The 18,113-nt window shown below is 32.6% G+C and overlaps 1 protein-coding gene across 1 annotated transcript in view; it reads right to left on the bottom strand.

Moving 5' to 3' along the window:
- Positions 1–18,113, bottom strand: part of LOC124360646 (spectrin alpha chain-like) — a 112,003-nt gene that overhangs the window by 22,306 nt on the left and 71,584 nt on the right. The window contains 7 exon segments of the mRNA XM_046814453.1: positions 256–475; positions 2,052–2,172; positions 2,490–2,694; positions 4,534–4,738; positions 6,034–6,164; positions 7,426–7,612; positions 14,326–14,521. Of these exon segments, the coding sequence (XP_046670409.1) occupies positions 256–475; positions 2,052–2,172; positions 2,490–2,694; positions 4,534–4,738; positions 6,034–6,164; positions 7,426–7,612; positions 14,326–14,521 (1,265 nt within the window).

The raw sequence follows: 18,113 nt of genomic DNA, 5'->3' as shown, positions 1-18,113 counted from the left end.
TGTACACTTGTTTCAAAAATTCAAATAATAACATAAAGACATTTTATATTAGAAATAGAATACAAGCATATATATTTGTTAAATATTTAATTTTTTAATCAACTATAAGAACATGTTTCTCTCATTGCTACAATTCAAGTTCATGTTATTTTCTTCAAGATCTTGTTTCCAGTAAAACATTAAAATATGTAAAATCATAGTATTTTTACAATATATTTAAGGTCTATGTTCTATTCTGATTCTGTTAACACTTACTTGAAACTGAGCATGGGCATCTCTAAGGGCTCGAATCTCTTCAATTGAGTTACATCGAACAGGATCTGTCAAGTCCTCTTCAGCATTTTCAAACCATGAATTAAAAGCAGAAGCTTTCTTTGCAAAAGTAAGATATAGTTCTTCAATCTGTCTGAATTGTTCTTGCATTTGTAGGAGACGCTGTTTTCTTGTGTTGGAATCGCCCAAAAGCTTCTGCCACCTGTTTTTAAAAAGAAATATTACAGAGTTAACAAATTATTTGTTTATATAATATCTTATGTTATGTTCCAATCATTTGTTAGTTTGGTTATTTAAACGCATATGTGACAAAACACGGCCAAATACAAAATAATTGAATCTTTAAAAATAAGGGCTCTGCGGTGTAGTGGTAGCACACTCACCTGGCAAGTGAGAGATCCGGGTTCGAGAGAATCGGCTTGGCAAGTCGAGCAAGTACTTTTTGTGATTCAATGTTTATTATATATATATATATATATATATATATATATATATATATCAATTATATTATATTATATAAGCAGTCCTGGGTTACACTCCTCTTAGCCAGGAGGTGATGAGAACAGCCGCAATAAGCGCAATGAAGCTTCTAGGAATAAAGGTAATAAATGCTACCTCCTTAGAAGGCCACATGAAAATATTGCAAAAATTTCCTGAGGCTGAAATGCTAACTAAAGTATCAGATGCTATGGTTAAGAAATACTCCTTTGAAAAACCATATACGGTCTTTATCGGAAGTAGGGAGAAATGGATTAAAAAGGGGGCCTACTCTACAAAAGGAGTCCTGGATTATCATACCTAATACTTTCTGATAGTCAGGCTGCACTGAAGGCACTTGATACCTGTTCGTTTGATTCGAAAGCGGTCTGGGAATGCAGGAATGCTCTAGCAAAGCTGGCAATGAATAACAGAGTAACACTCGGTTGGGTACCGGGTCATGAAGGTATTTATGGGAATGAAAAAGCAGACATCCTCGCCAAAAAGGGAGCAGAATCCACATTGGTGGAGCCTGAGCCAGGTTGTGGGATAGCCTTCTCCAACATTAAAGCTAAAGCTCTGGTCAAAGATTGGGAAAAGAGGACAAGACACAATAATTGGAGTAGAGCCTCAGGATTAAGACTATCCAAATTGTTTATCTCTCCTTACGCGGTGGACAGCTCTCCTAGACCAGAATAAGGAGGATATAAGACTGATATTAGGAATGTTGACAGGACATGGCCCTCTGAGGAAGCACCTTATGAAGGTAGGCCTTAGTCAGAGTAACGAATGTAGACTCTGTGGAGAGGAGGAGGAGTCAGCGGAGCACATTTGGTTAGATTGTCCTGCCATCGCAGAGACTCGGAAAAGATACCTGGGAGCATATCTCCTCAGCCCCAAGGACATTAGAGAACAGGAGCCCTTAAATCTGATTGGTTTTTGCAAAAGCCTCGGTCTTTGAGGGCACAAAAATAAAAGTAAGGGAGGTGCAAAGGTCCTTTAAGGACTAAGCGCGGGGACAAACTGTCCTTTTCCCTCAGGAAGGAAAAAAATATATATATATATCAAGATTTAAATTATCAGGACTGAAAGCTAGAATTATTTCAAATGGTTAGGGAAATTAAAAGGATATATTTTCTACTAATTAAGAAAGATTGCAATTGGAAATTTTCAAATTATGTGTTCTTTATGGGTCTATATGTGATTCTTTTAAATCAGTATACCCTAGAAGGAAATTTTTGTGGTAAGCTGCTGATTTTCATATATATATTTATATATAAAGTACTTGGAAAGTAACTTACCTAGCAATAACATCAGCATGTCGCTTGAGGATAGCAGGTGTCTGATCATGCTTAGCCTCCATCAACTGATCCTTCAGTGCAGTTATGTTCTGGATTCCTTCATGCTCAAACGCATGGAGACCTATAGCATAGTATATTTTAAGTTAAGATGAAACAGTATGATTAGTACTGAACTTAACCCTTTCTGAATATTGATCTTCTAGAACATCATTAATTCATGTGATCATAAGAATATGGGTGTAGGAAAAACAATGCTCACAATAATAAAAGAATTTTTGTATGAAAATTATCCAACCAACATAATCTAAACTGATAAAATATATAAAAATAACCATGTAACAGTTAACGTTTCAAATGAGCACAGTTAAACTCTCAACGGTTGTATTAACTACATTGTTAATTAATTAAGTGAATTTTTATAAAAGAGAAAACACTTACCGGCATCAAAAGTCTCTTGTTTGGTGAGCAAGGTCTGCACAGTTGATAAGTCCCTGCCATACTCCTCAGAACGCACATGAGTCTCCTTGTCAGCGATCCATGACTCCACAACATCAGCTTTCCACATAAACTGTAGATATGCAGAGTTGTCCATGAGTCGAGCCTTCCTTCTTGCAGCTAGTGCAGACAAATTCTCCAGTTTGTTCTGTAAACAATATCCCTACAAGTTACAAAACCGACCAACAATAACTTAGCTGGTTTTTAGGCCTGTCAATACTTTTTTTATAGAAATAAAAGAAAAGAATTATGTTAGTATTTTATTGTTGCTTGTTAACTTCCTCGAGATAAATAAATTATTAACCCTATAATGTGATCGTATCAGTCTGCAAACGTCAGTTATATGAGCAGCAGTTGGAACTATTTCAAGCAGTTATTTGTCTCACTGGTTAGTAGACAAATCATTCTATCTTTTAGTCATTATTACAATGTTAATTTGTTTTATTAAGCTGGTTTTTAACCATATAGTTTTATGCCAGCGAATCATTTAAAAATTATCGAGTAATATTCAATGCTACTTGGAATAACTTTGGTTTAATTATTTTTCATTATAAAGTGTTAAAATATCTTTTTTAAGCCAATACAGATTATAGTACAAGTTTCAATATGTTTTTAGTGTATAAAAGTGCACAAGTAATCTTGAATAAATTGCATGTAAAACTGAGCACATGAAACGGATTGGCCCATAATACAAGAAAGAGATGCCTTCTTGCTATGAAGGACTTGTAGATCAACTGGGTAAAAAAAAGGAAGGAAGTGAAATGGATCAACATCTATTGTTCCACTTTTTCAGATAAGCCATCAATGTGCCAGCAGTGTTTCAATAAAATTCAAATTTGAAATTATTAAGTTTAAAATATTATTGTGTTTTATGTAAGGATCATAAAATTAATATTTTATTATACCGACCAATATAAACCACTGTATTCAATAACTGTTATTGTATGTTGTTGTGATTTTCTTAACTAAAAATTTAGTGATCAGGGCACACAATATCAAATACATTTCTACAAGCGCGGGTTCATACTTCATATATCAGACAGGTAGTTTATTAAAACCATTCAAACAACAATGCCTAAAACATATACCCCATGAGAGGCACAATGCACTTTGCTAAAGAATACAGGTTTAGGAAAGATGAAATACCCAAAATAATAGTAATTCAAAAATATCAAGTAAAACAAACAATGTAATCTTCTGTTCCTATCTACTATTTATTATTACCTGATAAGAGGTAGATAGGTATGCATAATAGATCAAACAAAATTATTTATTCTTAACGAGCGCTTACTTCATCTGAGTTTGAATTCAGTATCTTTAGTGGTTCTTGTTTGTTTAGAAGTGTGGGCAACCAAAGCACACACTAACTGCACAAGGCATTTATGATCACTACTTTCCTTTGACAGATCGTCCAAAGAAATGCCCTTGGCCATCAGTATGCCCTTCAGCACATTTCTAGCAGATAAGGAATAACATCTTTCCATAGAATACCTAAACTTATGCTCAGATCACATAAGTGCTCATAAGGTTAAATTAAACTTTACCTAAACTCCATTTATAATATTTACATACTTATATACATCACATAACAAATAGTAAATAGGGACAAAAGATTACTAGGTTAGCTTCATTCAATATTTTTGAAATGTTTTTTTTGTTTAATTTGTCTTTTTGCCACCTGTAATCATCTCAAATGTTATTAAAAATGTTTACTTTGTAATATATTATTATATAATATATTATATTATAATATAATACCTGGAAATGTAGTGTTTACATTTTGTAACATACAACAATCGCAAATGTCCAAAATACTATTACGCTATTGTAATTGACATTTTCGTTAATTCGACACCACCCCAGTCCTATCAAGACTATCAAGAGTAAACTATAATTAATATATTTTCCTAAGGCTCAAGCACCTTCAGACCAAAACAAGACTATAACAGGGAATAATGTTCTTTATGACTTTAGAAAGCATGATCACCTGCAGCTGATGACAGCGCTGGGCAATGCTGTCTGTGTGGTGGTTGTTGGCCTCAGTGAGCTTGGCTCCAGCATTGCAGATGTCAGCACAGCGATCTCTGTGAGCTGCAAAATCTGTCTCAAAGGCATCTTGTTTTTTCAGTAACCCTTGAACAGCGGCCATAGTATCTCCATAGTCTTCAACAGATAACAGTTGTTGTTTCTCACTGAAACACAACACTTATGATCAACATTTTATTAAAGCTTTATTTTACTCATTTTATTCTACTCCACTCTACAACAATATGTGTTGTTTACCACTCATTTTTAGGTGGGCTATGATAATAAAATTTTTATGTTGTGTTTCTCTTATTTTTCACATAATTGTTTTTGAAGTGTTGCTACACATTATATAACGCCCAGCAAATGATTTTTGTATAAGCCTTTTTGAAATAGAACACTATTTTATTGATCTTTTGGAGAGTATAAAACAAAACAATACAGAACTTATCACAAACTAATTTTTAGGTTGATTCCATATACAAAATCAGCATATTGCAATTGTGCTCGTGGTACCTCCTAAGAAACATTGCCACATAACTTCGCCGAATATGCCACCCTCCCCTCCAGAGCCCAAAACCATCCCCCATTCTTTATTTACTCCATCACCGCAGAATTTATTTATATATAAATATTTGTAGGAAACCGTGGCTTTGAATGTTCAAAATCCATAAACTTCTCAGTGAAAGTACTTACGATGTAATATGTTGGAACTCTATGATAGTTTTCAATAAAAATTAGGCTTATAAGATACATATTATTTCAGTGTTCTAGTTTAAGAGGATTAGAGATTAAGCGAAATCGTGACTAGCTTTTATGTAACATTTTGCGTATAAAGGAATATTTATGGATGTATTATATACACAGTTGAGTTTGCCTTGTTGCCTCCGTCATAAAAATATCTAAATATCCGGTCTTATATAAATCTTTTTTTTATATATATAAAGCAGCACAAGAACTGCTTTTTGTCTTTTTTCCTGGTTAAAAACATGTTTTTAAATGCATGTTTTAAAAATGAACAATCACATAGGAGTTAAATTTTAAGTTAGAGTAAAATAATTGTTTCTATATTAAAATAGATATATAATCCCATCCAGATTGTGTTAAAAATTTGTAAAGGTGAATTTTAATAGGTACAAAAATACTTGTATTCAAAAAGATCTGGGTCATAAGAAATGGATAATTATGTATGAATTATCACCAACCATACACCCCCTCATGCAATCTTAAATCGTTAGATTTTGTTAACTTCTGTGCCATCATGTTACTTTAGAAAGAATTTTTCTACTAAATGTTCATTATACAGGCTTTTTATATGGTAACAAGAAAATAAAAATCTAAACTTGATTTATTAAACAACATATGAAAAGAAGTTAACACATTTTTGCACAAAATTATTAGTTTCATAGCTGTATTATATAAGTTAGACAACAAAAAATCCTCCTACAGCTTTTAAATTTACCTGATCCACGCCTCCTCTTCTTCAACTTTAGCTAGGAACTGCTGATAAGTGAGTGACTCATCTAGCTTCTGACCTCTGGTTGCTGCCAATTGTTTTAACTCAGACCAGGCTTGATTAAGAAGCTTGAGACGCTGTAACAAAATCATTTTATTACAATTTAAATAATCTTGGAATATTTTTGTTTACAAAACTGAAATAACAAGATTCATTATATAATAAACCTGAAGTAGAACTACCAACCTTAACTTTGTTTATATAATACAAAGCAGTAATGGAGAAATAAACAATTTTTGAATCTCAACCGATTCCTAATCTTAAAAATCGATTCCCAATTTTCAAATCCTAATAAATTTTTTAGCCTAAGATATAAAAAAAAATCACCGCCAATTCAATTTTGCCATCTTAAACCTCAGGAGACTGTCCGTTAATATGACTGTTAATATGAAAAATAATCCAGGAATACTACTCTATTTTAAAGGATTTTGTAGAGGTTCAAAGAAATAGCTATAAGTTAAGAACTAAGTCATATCCACTACTTTCTCTTTTCACTTGACAGATTATAATATGGGCATAAATCACTTATAAAACAAATTTTAAATTATTGAAAAATGTTAAACCACAAATATTAAAAAAAAATATATTATTTACAAAAGTATAATAATTTAATAATTAGGTATCTATCTACTGTTTTTTAAATACAAAGTAAGATAAAAACATGTTTTAGCAATCGGAAATTTGTGAAATGCCGATCAGTGGTCGGTGTACAAACATATATACATAGAAACTTCTTACTGTAAGAAAAATATTTACATAAGTATGATACTTTGTTAATAATTTTTTTATTTACCGTTTTTTAAACTCAAAATAATTGATTTGCTTACATTCTGAATTTGTCTTGAGGTCTATTGTTGTTATACGTATTGTTAAATTTTGTTTTCAATATTAGATGAATTACTTTAGCGTAAGTACTTAAATAGAAATTAATATTATTTGGTTAGTTGAAACTTATATGTTTATACAAAGAAAGATATTAACTCTTAGTTTAAAGTTTGTGTTAGACAATGAAAGATTTTGAAGAAAACAGGAACAATCAGTAATTGTCTGCACTATCAATGTGTTATATGTATGTTTTTGCATGAACTAAATAAAAATAATTCCAATAGTAAAATATTCGCAGATCGCCTTCAAACAAAACTTAATTCAAATTACAAATTTTCTTTGTGTTTTCATATATTTTAGTATTAAATACTTTCTGATATCTTGAAAGCATTATAAAATGTTTGTGGTTAATAAATTTCTATATTGTAGGACAATAAATCTCTGCACATTTGGAACTAAAAACACTTCTTATCTTTACTGGACGTCTAATTATGTTTTTTGTTAAACACATACCTGTTCAATCTCAGGAACACCTAGGTTGGACACATCCATGAGCTTCTCTCCTGCCTCCTGTACTGCCTGTATCGCTGGTTCGTGTGAAGCCAGTTCAGCCTCCAAGCGTTTGTGTTTTTTCTTGAGGTTCTGGACACCGGTTAGATCACGGCCATAATCGTCTGATCCGACCAGCAGTTTTTTCTCCCTGTAAAGAATGTAAATAATAAGTGGATTTCATTACATCTCTAAGCCAAGCTATATGTACTAATAGTTTCAATCCATATAAATGTTGTGGAAAAACAATTTCTGAATGTAAAATTACATAATAGGTTGAGGTGTGGTTTTGTACAAACTTTATGTTAGATTTCATGAACATTGGGTGTTCAATGAGTAACAAACTGTCTGCACAGCATATCTCAGCAGCTCTCTGTCATGGAGCACTCTAGGTTAGTTTGGGGGAACTGTTACAATCATATTGTAGATGAGGCAAATCAATATGAGTCTAAGAGAATCAATCCTTAACAAAGTTTATTCATTCTGCAAAGAAGTAAAGTTTAAATCATGTATTTAGTTGAATTCATATCTTTAATCCTTTGCACTCGTTAAGGATTTTAAGAAATGTCTGCTGGGCTTGCTTGGCCATTGCCAGTGGCCACCGCCATTTCCCCGTCCGCTTGGAATTATTTTCGTACTAAATGTCCTCTCCAGTCGTAAGGCCATTGTCAATGGCCAATGTCAAATTCCACGAACACTCGCACGGCCATTGCCAATGGCCATGTGTCATATCATGATATATTTGTTATTTTTTCATTATGCAACGAAAATAAACTTTGCAAACTAACACATTCTGTTTGGATACTCTATGGACTACGTCACTGTCAGTTTCGCGCCTTTTGTCCGCTGTTTTATTCCACTTCATAACCTTTGCTGTTTCAGTGTGTTTGTTGTTGTTCTGTGAACAGTCACCATAGTAGCAGTGTTTTGATTTAGCGTCTACATTAAATTTATTTCTTCATTAGTTTTTAGTTTAGTTATCAGTTCATGAGCTGTTAGTAATTAGTATGGATAAGGATGTGTTGTTCGGTTCAGATGACATCAGAGACATTCTTGAAGGAAACTTTTCTGGCGACGAATATGATTCAGTACATGACAGTGACGTTGAATTAAACATTGGTGAAAAATTCGACGAATTAGTAAATTCCGAACTCGATTTTGTTGAACGTGAGGACGTAAACAGTGAAGACGAGAATGTAGAATTATTCCAACCAGAAGAGGAGGACGACGCTCTTTTTTACAGATGAATTGCTTATTGAAATTATAAAAGAGACTAATTGTTATGCGAGGGAAAAAATTCAAAAGGTAACCTCTTTGAGGAAAAGGTCGATGTGGTGGTCATGGGTTGATGTGACCCTCGAGGAAATGAAAGCTTTTTTGGGAGTAATAATTAATATGGCCATGAACCCAAAGCCAGAAATATCTGATTATTTTTCGAGTGACTGGATTGACTACCAACCTTTTTTTGATGTATTGACGTATTTTCTAAGGAAAGAATTCAGCAGATTTTTTGGAATTTACATGTCTCCCCCCCACCAACTGGTCCCGTATCAGGAACGATGACACGTTCAGGAAAGGTACGAAATGTTGTGCTGTACCTTGATAGAAAGTATAGGGAGTACTATCTACCAAGTAAAAAAGTCAGTGTAGATGAAAGTACGGTGAGATTTAAGGGAAGAATTCTATTCAAGGTGCATAACAAAGACAAAGTGGGGGATTAAAATCTTCGTTTCAGAATCCAAATCTGGATACATTTGTGCCTTAGAACCGTACTTTGGGAAAGTAATAACAGACAGGATGGAACGGCAAGACCAAGGGGTAACAAGTAGGGTAGTCTTGCATCTTGTAAACAAGCTTAAGGACTCATATGAAAACATTAAGGGACTACACGTTTGTTGTGATAGGTACTATACCAATTTAGATTTAGCAGCTGTACTACATGACATGAAAGTGCATGTGACAGGGACAATAATGAAGAATCGACTGGGTTTGCCCGAGCAAGTTAGGAAAGCAAGAAAACAAACAGGAAAGAAGATTAAAAATACAAGAGAAGTTCCCAAAATAAAATTAAAGAAAGGAGGAAATAAAATCATTCAGAAAAGATGATAAGTATCACCTCTTACTTTGGAAGGATACAAACGATGTTACGATGTTGTCTACACTATATAACAGCACAAAAACAGCAAGGCGTGTGACAAAAGGAGGTGTTACCGAAGAAGTAACAAAACCGCTTGTGGTATTTAAATACAACCAGTCAATGGGAGGCGTTGCCGTAAGTGATCAATATATCATCTTATGGATTTGCAAGGAAGTCATTAAAATGGTGGAGAAAAGTCTTTTTCTGGCTTCTCGAGACGTCAATTGTAAATGCTTATTTGTTGTACAATTTGAATGAAGGGCAGGGAAAATGCAGACAAAGAAAGTTTAGAAAACAACTTATTAAAGATTTGGTAGGAAACGAGGTAGGCCTTCAGACTTAGACGAAGAGGAAAGACTAAATGGGAAACTGCATATTCTTTACCCACTAGGAGGTAAAAATAATAATAAGTCAAAGGATTATGCAGTGTGTAGTGACAGGAGTGCTGGCGGCAGTAGAAAAAGAACAAAATATTACTGTAAAACCTGCACTAAAGAGCCTGGTTTGTGCATTGGCGATTGTTTTGAACTGTATCACAGTGTAAAAAACATTTTTCTATTATTTTGTTTCATTTTAACCCTTTGAGTGCCACAGCGTCGCTAATTTTGACGGTACGAAAAGTGCATAAAGTGCCAGCGTCGCCAATTTTGACGTTTCGTATTTCGATAATATTTTATATAGTACAAGATTATTTTGGCCAAATAATAAGACGGCTGTATTCAATAGGTTCCAAACTATCAATAAATACGAGTTTTATGTTGTTTCTCTACTATTTTATCTGTGAAACTTATGTTGTTTGGGTACTTATCAAGAAGCCACTATTTTTGGACGAGTTTTCCTTATCGGGGACAAAATAAATTACAGTATTAAAAACAACTGACTTTGTTTAACCTATTTTGGAATTTACAAGTTATTACGACAATCAATAAAAAAAAAAAACTATAAGAACAACGTTTCATTATTCGAAAATGTCAGGCCATTCGTGTGTCTATTTGGAGACGATTTAGAGATAGGAAGTATGACTCATCGAGTATTTTTCGATTCATTATGGAAGAAGGAACATAATGAAGTTTATTTTGATCTCTGATAAGGAAAACTCGTCCAAAAATAGTGGGCTGTGATTATGTGCCGATAACCAAGCATTTGAGTAAATACAAAATAAAATAATAACTTGTACAGTATTTTACTGTATTTCTTTACAAACATAATGTATGATTTGAGTTGTGTTCAAGCGAAAAACGTGAATTTTCAGTGTAAATATTATTAGGGTTATTATTTAGTAAATGTAAACTTTTATGTAAATATGTTAGCAAGTATTTGTTTCTAAATTTACTAATCATATTTATTTGTGTTGTATTAATGTTTTATTAGATTTATTGGGAAAACTACATCATTACTAAGTAATTTCTAAACTCTGACAAATGAAGTACAGTTTATAAAATGTCGGTACCGGGCAGCATTTTGTTAATACATATAATGCCATGTTTTTAAAATTCTAGAATAAGATATTACACATGGATTTTATTTAGAAATATATGGCCTTTATCATGGTATAAATTAAAAAAATCTTAAAAATACCGTATAAACACAAATTAGGTCGAAACTTAACTTTTTATACAAAAGTAAAAAACTATTTTTATAAATACTGAAAGTTTTAAATTTTTATAAATCACATTTTATTTGTAATGATATGTATCATATTCTGCATTTAATAAGAAAAAAAACAACAACAAAATGATGGAAATCTGTTTGGTAGTTATTTTACAACAGCTTTTTTCCCAAAAGCTTACAAATATGCGAAAAAACAGCGTGGCACTTTATGCATATGTCTTCGGAAAATACCCGTGGCACTCAAAGGGTTAATACACATTTGTTTCGAGTGTAAAAAATTCATTTTATTTGTATTTGTTGTTAAACAATATTTACCATAATAATTACAACATAAGTTTGTAAAATAATGGCATGTTTTTATTTAGCTTACAACGCTAATATCTCAATTGCTCAATCTTAAGCTCATATTTGTTTTTTAAACTTTAAATGCCCATCTTTCAATTTCATATACAATGGTGCAAACTAATTCCGAGCTAGTGAAGACTGGCAGACGACATTGCCGCCGAGCGGCTCAAGATGGCCACGTGACCTCAGAGGACAAACGTAACTGAATAATATACGAGTGCTCTCAGAGTGAATGGTGGCCATTGGCAATGGCCTTACGAGTGCAAAGGGTTAACATATCTCTAACAACATATTTAGCAAAAATAAGAAATGGGTTTACATCTAATATGGCCAGAGAGAAATGCAAGTGGCAGTGATTGACTGCTCCTGGTGGGGAAAGGTTGAACTGAATGAGCAAATGGTTACTTGCTCTGTACCTTAGTAATAGCTTGACCTTAAAAATTATCACAGTGCAGCATTATTTATTCTTAAAATATATTGCTTTCTAAATCAGCTCTCTGGAAATACAGCTTTTATTTTATTCAAACAATAGTTTCATACATAAATAAAACATATCAAAGTAAAGATAATGATTTTTTTAACATTGCACGTTAATTAAATGTGGCAAGAGTAACTAGTTACTCATAATGCAATGAAGGTGTTACAATAGCTGGAAAGTCCTGTTTAACATAAATGTCACCCTTCATAATTTTGAAGTGAAAAAGGTCACTTCAAAATCCTCTGAATATACCACATCACATGCTCTTCCAGAAAACCTCTTCATGCAATTTAACATTTATTAGTTTCCAAAAATCAAACAATTTAGAAAGTTCAAGACACTATCAGATCAAATTTACCATGAGTGCAATATTATTTCTGTTTCACTATTTTCAATATTCCAAACTAAAAGAAGATTAATAATTTGCAGAAAATTATGAAAACAAATATTGTGTGCAAAACAAATTATAATTGTCTGTACTAATAGTACATGCATGGTCGTTTCAACAGAAACAGAAAAGGAACTTTTTAACAATAAACTACATTATTAGTTGTCAGAAAAGATATTAACCCCTCGAGGATCATCGGGTGATATATCAAGTACCTTATATTGTTTCCATAATTTGACCATTTGATCGATATATGTTTTGTACTTAATAATTGTAGAATATATATGTAATGTTCAACATCATTCCTTGCACTTATTTCTCATACAATATAATTTATTTTTCCTCAATGCCTAGATATAGGAACAGCTGTTTGTCTTCTGTTCTAGTTTCTGTTCAACTGGACATTCAGTTTGCCACAGTTTCATTATTGAGAAACACATCCATCACTGTAGTGCCATACTTTGCTGTAGAGTTTCTTTTATTATGTTATGACTTTATATAGTATGAATTTGAATTGTCTTATGTTAGTGATAGTTTAGTTATTCGTTGTCAAGATATATTTGATGACATTGACAATGACACGAGTTACTACCCAGATTAACCCACAATATCTAGAATCAATCCATTTCTGTCACAAAGTATATTTTTCTTTATATCTGGGTAAAAAAATCACTCAATTCTTATGACTTTTTTTATTTTATAACAGATTATATTGCATGAATTATAAATAAAAGGTCCCACACATAAATTTGTCCAGGTGCGAGGGCTATCCAGGAAGTAGATTGCATTTCACTCTGTAAGCGTTAGGGGCAGAACTATTGCAGCCATTTTGATGTCTGTGCGTTTCTCCATTCAGTGGCTATCCAGCCGTGCTATTGGGAGGTTACTGCTGCTCTCTGTTGTTTCAGAATAGCAGTTTAAAATGTGTGATGCAATTAGAAACCCTGTGAGTTGTGAAGTGCGGTCGTTAATACGGTTTTTGTTGGCTAGGAACCATAAACCAATTGAGATTTATCGCCAACTCTGTCAAGTCTATGGAAACGATATGATTGCTGAAGGAGAGTGTGTCATTGGTACATTAGGTTTAAAAATGTCTGAACTAATGTACTTGATGACGAAGTGGACTGCTAAGCATTGTGAACGATGAAATTGTCCCTAAAGTCGATGAGAAGATTAAAGAAGACTGTCAATTCACAATAACAGAACTCTCACTTAGTTTTTCTCAAATTTCAAGGAGTATGTTAAATGAAATTGTTTCGCAAAAGTTAGATTACCACAAATTTTGAGCAAGATGGGTACTGAAAATCTTATCAGAAACCCATAAAAAATCAGACTTGAGAAGTGTTTCCACATCTGCTTTACAGGCCAGACCTTGCACCAAACAACTACCACCTGTTTCCTGTAATGAAGACCTGGTTTGCGATGCAGCACTTTGATGACAACGTGGAACTGCGGGAGGGTGTGACAACCTGGTTGAAGTCTCAGACGGCAGAATTTTATAACACTGGAATTTCAAAACTAGTTCACTGCCATAAGTGGCAAAATTTATATGGTGACTATGTTGAAAAATAGTATTTTAGTGTAACTTTTAAATGTATATAATAAAATTCTTTTCTTGTACTTTATTTTTTGTTTACATCAAAACGTAATCTACCATCTGGATAGCCCTCATACAATATGATTAAAAATTCCAGTCATTTAAAGGGTTAGAGGTTATATACTTGCATTTAAATCTAAGTTAGCGTTACATGGTTACACACTAGCAGAGTGGAAACTCTGAACACAGTCGGTCACTATGCATGGCCTGAATATTACCTGGAATTAAGAGTGAGCTTCACGAGAAATATGTTATAGCCACACATAGAGATCGCTTACATTATACTTAAAAATTACTCTGATACTTACTTAATCCAGGATTCCTCATCAGCAATATCACGGAAGAATTGATGGAGAGTGTTGGCTTCATTAAGTCGAGCTTGTCTGTGAGCAGCAAGGTTCTTGATCCGTTCGTATCGTTCGTTAATCGACTGTCGTTTCTCTTGAATGCTTGCTGTATCAAACTGACCACTTTCGATAAGTGAGTCTGCCTGTGCATTCATGTCTGTGGAAAACATTGTAATATTTTATATTTACGTAAGAAAACTTTTTTAGAATGATTTCTTCATTTTTAAATGTTCAAAACTTTAATTAGCTTGAAATCGACATTCCCTATGAAGAAATGTAACTAACTATGCCAATTGCTTTATACTACTATGAAAATTGAATTACTCTTTTTATGTTTATCTCGGGTTGCCATACGGTAATGATGAAATAAGTGAAGATGTTAGCCGACGAGCCACTACTGTGGGAAAGGAGGAGGATCCCACGTAAATATTTTGTACATTAAGTATATTAAAAACGCTTTTGAATAGATTTTCCCTAAAAGTCTTACAGAATCAAATCTTTGTTAATATTATTCCTGTACTTTCCAAATATTTTATAGAAAATCTTTTTGTATTATTTATCAATTTTTATATTTATATTTAAATATTGTAAACCACATTGTCATCATGATCGCACTTTTGAAAAAATTTGTGTACGACTTCACCGAAAATTACCCCAAGCTCATAACAACTCCTAGTTACAAAGTATGTGTGTGTGTGTGTGTGTGTGTGTGTGTGTGTGTTTTATAATAAGGCTTGTGGAAACTACATCTGTCCCACAAAAATAAATTTCAACATGTAACAAATTGTTATTTAATAAATATCTTGGCTAAGTTTCGTCGGTCAGCTTGGCATTTTAAATTTCGTTCTAATATAGCAGCCATTCACTCCGTTATTTACAGACTTAAAGACAAATTTTATAATGCATAAAAATGTACTAAAATTTGTATTATAAACCGTTTTTTTTTGCCTTTAAATAGTATTAAGATATCTAATTACATAGATTAAAGATTCACACGAGTAGGTTCGATTACTAAGAACTGATGAAAGAAATGTAGAAAAAAAGTTCTAACTTGGTACAAATATTTTCTGGCTCAGCCAGAAGAACTAAGTAGATTTTGTGATAACTGAAATATTTAATAATATAATTTCTTATGTGATTTTCCGTGTAATCGATAAACTCAAAAACTGTTTGAGATACAATTAAACTGTATATTACAAAAAGTTTAGGATGTTATAGAGCATTCCAAAACACTTGATTTTTACTCTAGTATAAAAATAATAGAGTTGTGAATTTTTGTGCAAACTCTAATGACTGCCATATTGGAATGAATGATTTTATGAATGACACAATAGCAAACAAGACATCTTTAGATTTATTTCAAAACCTCTTATTCATGTAAATCAATTATTCTGTAATTTTTTAAATATTTCATGATACTATGAAAGTTGTCAGAGTGATTCCTCTTTTTTAGAAAGGTGATGTGACTGATCCAGCATACTACAGGCCAGTAATCTCGATTATTTTGTAAAATATTTTTACAAAGTTGGTTTTATGATCAACTTTTAAAGTCTAATGATCTGTTGGACAAACAACAACGATGGCTTCCTTGTTGACAAGTCAACGATGATAACTGCTGGTATATAATTTATCCAGTCCATTTATTGACTCAGATTATAAAAGATAAAATATAGTTGGAAATTTACTTAGATTACCAGAGCATTGACAGTCTCTGTCATGTAAAGTTAATAAGGAAAATTGAACAGCTTAGGTATCTGTTGAAAGGATAGGCATGGTTAATTCCTAGTTAACAAACCGGACAACAATATGTAGAATCAAAAGAAAACAATTTTTCATGATTAAAGTCATTATCTGAGAGCTCATAGCTCGCATTGCAAACATTGTGGCATAGTGTGCTGCAAGAGATCTAATTGTGGGACCTCTATTATTCATGTTAGGTAGGAGGTTTTGACAGGGTGATGGAAAGAGTTGGATGGTGCCGTGTGTTTGTATGCTGATGATTTAAATGTTTTGTTTTTCTGGTCAGAGGCATGAAAAAATTGAAATTTCCTCATATATTGGTCTAAGTAGGATTAAAAGGATTTTTTGATAAAAGGAATCTTTTATTAACACATTCACTGCTAAAGTCTCTGATCGGAGACCTTCTTTGGTAATGGTTACAAATATATACTTAGTTTTAGCCACCAGCACTCGAGTTAGAACATTAACATTTTCATAGCGTGTTTTTAGAAATATAATATAGTTATATTTCAGTCAGGAACTAAATAGCTTAATTTTCAGTAAATATGCAGTGCCTTTCTTTAGTATTACATAAATACTGTGTTTAACTCTGTGTGTATTACAATGGCGGGACCAAGTAGAATTATTTCAGATAGGCAAAAAAACAAGCCCTTTTTGTTTGCCAGTGACTTAGAAACAATCGATACAAGTGAATCCGAAATGTCTGGTGGTAAGAGTATCGGCCATTGACAGTGACCTTGACGATGTGCAGCTCAATGTGCCATCTGAGGTCGGTAGGGACAGAAAGGGATAATTTTGAGGAGGGGGCGAGAGTGAGGAAGAGGTGATATTGTTTACAATACTATTAATGTAATACACAATAGTATAATAAATGTAAACAATACTATTGCCATGTGCTGCTGTCTCTGACAGGAGACCCATTGTTTTCTAACTGCTGTGTGCTGTCGTCTTTGATTGGAGAAGCAACCAATAGCATCAGATTTTCTGAGGAATTTAAAGTAAAAAAATGGTTTGTTTGTTTGCTTTTCCTGGAATTAAATTATGATAAGTTACGTTTTAAGCAAAAAATATGTTTAGTACCCCCCGATGAGTTTCAAATATCTTTTTCAGCAGTAAATGTGGTTTAAATTTCAGACAAATCTAATTATTTTTCTATTTCTCCAAAACAATCAAAATCATATTTCAATCCTGACATTTTCTAGAAAATAACAGACTTAACAAATATAGACCACACAAAGTTTTTTAGGATTTATGAGATATAAGAATTTAGCTTGAAATAAACATGTTGGTCACATAGTAAGTAATATGTATATAGTTACATTAATTTCTAGTAAATAAAAATGTCTACTGATCTATATTCACTGTGACAAATGGCAAAAAGAGTAGTAATTTTCAAATACATTTAAATTAATATAGCTCTCATTGATCATTGAAATGCCTATATTTTGATCTTTGTTTTTTCATATTAACAACCATAACTTTTGTACAAATAAAAAGCTTTAAATTATCTTTTTTACATTTTTGTATGTTTGCATGCATGTGGTGAATACATTTAAAACACATATATACTTACTATTTCTATAAGGGAAATGTTTCCTTGAACTTTCCTGAATAAAATATAATAGCGCAAGGTGAAATAGAGCTGGACTCAACATTTGCATTGAATTACTTTATATTATACATACAATAATAAAATAAATATAAGGTAAAGTCCGAGGTACAAAAAACACTACCCTACTGAGAGGAATTTGGCCACCACTTTCAGGGTTAATCAATAATAATTACTTTCATCTGAAAGGACACAACAACATTCATCTGTGGGGATCAAGCTAGTATTAGAGCCAGGAAGGTGTGTACTTGTTGATGGATTCAAGATTCAAACATTCTATTATTCATATTATGTACAAAGGTACAATAAATAGCGTCAAATTACAAATGGTTCAAGACTTAATAACTAGATAGGACTTTAATATAGATTTTTATTTATATTAAAATATATTATGATATAC

This window comes from Homalodisca vitripennis, chromosome 4 (assembly GCF_021130785.1).
Source record: "Homalodisca vitripennis isolate AUS2020 chromosome 4, UT_GWSS_2.1, whole genome shotgun sequence".
Taxonomy (NCBI): Eukaryota; Metazoa; Arthropoda; class Insecta; order Hemiptera; family Cicadellidae; genus Homalodisca; species Homalodisca vitripennis.
Note: the sequence above shows the minus strand (reverse complement) of the source record. Positions and strands in the feature narration are given on the sequence as shown.